This window comes from Orbilia oligospora, assembly GCF_000225545.1.
Source record: "Orbilia oligospora ATCC 24927 unplaced genomic scaffold scaffold00132, whole genome shotgun sequence".
NCBI lineage: Eukaryota > Fungi > Ascomycota > Orbiliomycetes > Orbiliales > Orbiliaceae > Orbilia > Orbilia oligospora.
The window spans coordinates 3,940-7,655 of record NW_011645689.1 but is presented as its reverse complement, the minus strand read 5'-3'; the positions used below and the strand labels follow the sequence as shown (position 1 = coordinate 7,655).

Genomic DNA, 3,716 nt, shown 5'->3' with positions numbered 1-3,716 from the left:
GGTAGTGCACTGTATTTTAATTTTCTTTTCTGTCCGCCATAAGCCAAAGGCTTGCAAGCGTGTATGATAAATAATAATAATAATAATAATAAAAATAATATTTTATAATATTATCAATAAGTTAAATAAATAATAATTTAATTATTAAATAGTTAATATAAATTTTTAAATTAGAAATTGTTAAGATAATATAAGAAAGTATGAATTAATAATAAATATTATTATTAAATAATTATTAAAATTATATTTCTTTTATATTTATTAATAAATATATAAAATATTGTATTATTGTAACAAAGCAATCTTAGCATAATGAATTTTAAACAAAAATCCAGGCAGTTGGAGGAACCCTTAGAATAACCATAAAAAATATCTAAATAATATTATGATTGGAAGAAAAATTATATGATATAATATAAATTATAAACTTAAAATAAAGAAATATCCAAATCTAAATTTCAAAATTTATAATATAAGATTATAATTATTATATTGATAAATACAATATAGAGTTTATTTAAATTTTTATTTTATATAAATTTTTTAATTTATGTAGGAACAATTTTTGTTTAATTTAATTATTACACCTATCCTAGAATTTTTTGACAAGGTTTTTTTAAAACAGCTTAGTATTCTGCTATGTTTCTTAACTCTATATATTTAAATCTTTTAAAAGGTAGTATAATATTTGGGATAAAAATATAAAATTATATAAATAAAAAATATAACACAATAATTAATTATAAAACTAAATACTATTTAAATAAATTATAAACTAAATTAATAAATTAATTAATGGAGTTTTAAAATAAATTAAGTACTACTATTACTTAAAAATTTTTAAATATATAATAAAATTTTCTTATAAATAATTATACATATAATATTTATTAATAGTTATTAATAATTATTAATTTAATAATTATTAATAACATTTGATAATTATAATTTTAATATCAAACATTATATAATAAATTAATACCAAAAATTTTCATTTATTAATTAATGTAACAAAGCAATCTCAGCGTAATGAACTCCAAGCAGAAATCCGGGCGGCCGGAGGAGCCCTCAGAATGACCATAGGAAACATTCAGGTGATATTGTAATTGGAAGAAAAACCACATGATGCAATACAAACCGCAGATCTAGAATAAAGAAATATCCAGATCCAAACCTCAAAATTCGTAGTCCAAGATTACAATTATTATATTAATAAGTACAGCATAAGGCCTATTTAGGCCCTTGCCCTATATAAACTTCCTAACCTATGTAGGAATAACTTTTGTTTAGTTTAATATTCTATATATCCAAATATCCAGTTCAAACTTAACTCCTGTCCAATTCAATAAACTATATAATCTTAACTCCTGTCCAATTTAACAAACTATGAAGTCTTAACTCCTATCCAGTTCAATATTTTATATATCCAAATATCCAATTTAGACTTAACTCCTATCCAATTCACTTTGTTATTTCCTTTGTCAATTATCTATTTAAACCGCTATATTCGCTGTCATATATTTAGAAACTAAGTAACAATTTAAATATCAATCTGTATGCACACTAGTACATCACTCTGCCTTGTGACATTTGTGTATTACCTTGATATCTCGACTAGTCTCTATACGATCTCTTACACTTTGTTGCTTCGCAACCCTATCAACCTAATACCCAAATGTCAGCACCGGCCCCACCCAAAGGCGAGTCCTCCAAGGGAAAAGACGCCGAGGGAGAAACTGCGGTCGTCGCCCTACCAGGATTTACCATTGAACAAACCAAAGCCATGATGGCAGTCTTTGAACATTTCAGAAACAGCATGCCCACAGCAGCCCCGACAGCTGTCCCAAGCATCAAATTTCCAGATTCCGACCCCTTCGACGGCACTAAGCCCCATGAATTACGAAACTTTTTGGCCCAGCTCAATAATAAATACAAAGGAGAAGCTACTAAATTCGCTATATCCAGAAAGAAGATTGCGTACGCCGTCAGTCTTCTTAAAGAAAACCCAGCAGAATTAGCTTTCAATGAGTATGACACCGACGATAAAACATGGAACTGGGATACCTACGCCGAGTTTACTATATGGCTCAAAAAAGCCTTCGAAAATCCTGACCCTACTGGAACTGCAGAACAGGAACTAAGAAACCTAAGATAGGCTAATAAATTCTTCTCTACCTACTTGACAAAATTCAGACATTTTATGGGATGCCTGAACTACAATGATGCTGTCCAGATCGCTTACTTACGACATGGTTTATGTATCGAAATAGAAGAATTCCTGATTACCAAGGAAACGCTCCCTAAAGACTTTAATAATTTTGTTATTTTCTGTTAACACTTTGATAATAATTGGCGAACCTTGGATGCAAAAAAGAAATTTCGAAATTTAATGACTAAGGGATTCTAAAAGAAGAATACCTCAACCTTAGTATCAAAAGGACCAACAAGGACCAGCAATACTGGTCAGCCTTAGCAAACCTGAAGAAATAATTATTTCGGACCTGGACCTATGGATCAGTCCATTGGGAACATTCAAGGACGATTAATTTAGGAAGAAAAAGACTGATACCGAGTTCAGAAGCTATACCTGTACTGTGGAGAAAGAGGACATTTCGCTAACAATTATCCAAACAAAAGATCCCAGGAAAGACCAACCCAACGTATCCCCTACGACCCCCGTTTTACTAGAAACCAGAACATCCGAGGACTCACCCATGAGGATATCCAAAACAAGATAGCATCTCTTTTGGGATACTATCCACAAGAAGACGCCAAGGAAAAACAAGGAAAAAAGTAGGCCTAACTGTGAATTGTGACACACAGCAAGGTAGGACCCGACCTATCACTTCGAGAATTCCCTAGCTTCGAAAAATACCACAAATTTCCTTTATATCTTAGAATCCATTTTCCTGTTTAAACCTTGAAGAAACTAAAACATCATTTGAATTCTATACTAAAATCCTTGTCATCTTATACTTTTATCCTTAGAAACTTGTTAAAACCCTTACATGTCTGAATAATGGCGATACAGGAATACATATGAATCGCAAGTTTGTAATTAAGAATAATTTTCCACTTTATCCTAAGAAGATTCCTAAATCTGTAGAATACTTCAATGGAATTAGAGAATCCGTTAAGAAAATGACTCAGTTCAAAATAAAAATTTAGGATCATGAAGAGATCGTTAATGCTGATATTGTCAATACTACTAAACCTCTAAATCTGGGAAAACTATGGCACAAAAAGCATAAAATCCATATCAATTGGGAAAATAATTAAGTATACATGAACTGCTCACCCAAGATTATCATTGTAAGTGCGGAAGCCTTCAAGAGAACCATGAAACAAAGACCTATCTTTGCTATTTACAGCCTGGGAAGAAAATAGAAACAAGTCACATTTATTGATGACACAATCGAAATCGAAGAAACCACAAAACTTCCTTATGAATTCCAAGATCTTACCGAAGCTTTTTCGAAAAAAAAAGGAAACACCCTGCTATTACGACGAAAAAAAGACATGAAAATTCTTATACCATCAGAAGCTTAGCCCATCTAGAAGCCATTAAGACTAATGAGCGAAGAACACCTCAAAGTCCTCAAACCCTGGATAGAAGAAAATATGACTAAAGGATTTATTCGAAAGTTTAACAGCCCATGGGGAGCACCCATCCTATTTATTCCTAAGAAAGATAGCGGATTACGACTTTGTGTGGA

The 3,716-nt window shown here is 30.9% G+C and overlaps 1 protein-coding gene across 1 annotated transcript; it reads left to right on the top strand.

The window, feature by feature from the left end:
* Positions 1–1,675: 1,675 nt before the first annotated feature.
* AOL_s00132g1 (uncharacterized protein) lies at positions 1,676–2,155 on the top strand (the record flags this gene model as incomplete). Its single annotated transcript, XM_011127241.1, has 1 exon — positions 1,676–2,155. The coding sequence occupies one exon, from the start codon at positions 1,676–1,678 to the stop codon at positions 2,153–2,155; it is 480 nt and encodes a 159-aa protein (XP_011125543.1).
* Positions 2,156–3,716: the final 1,561 nt, after the last annotated feature.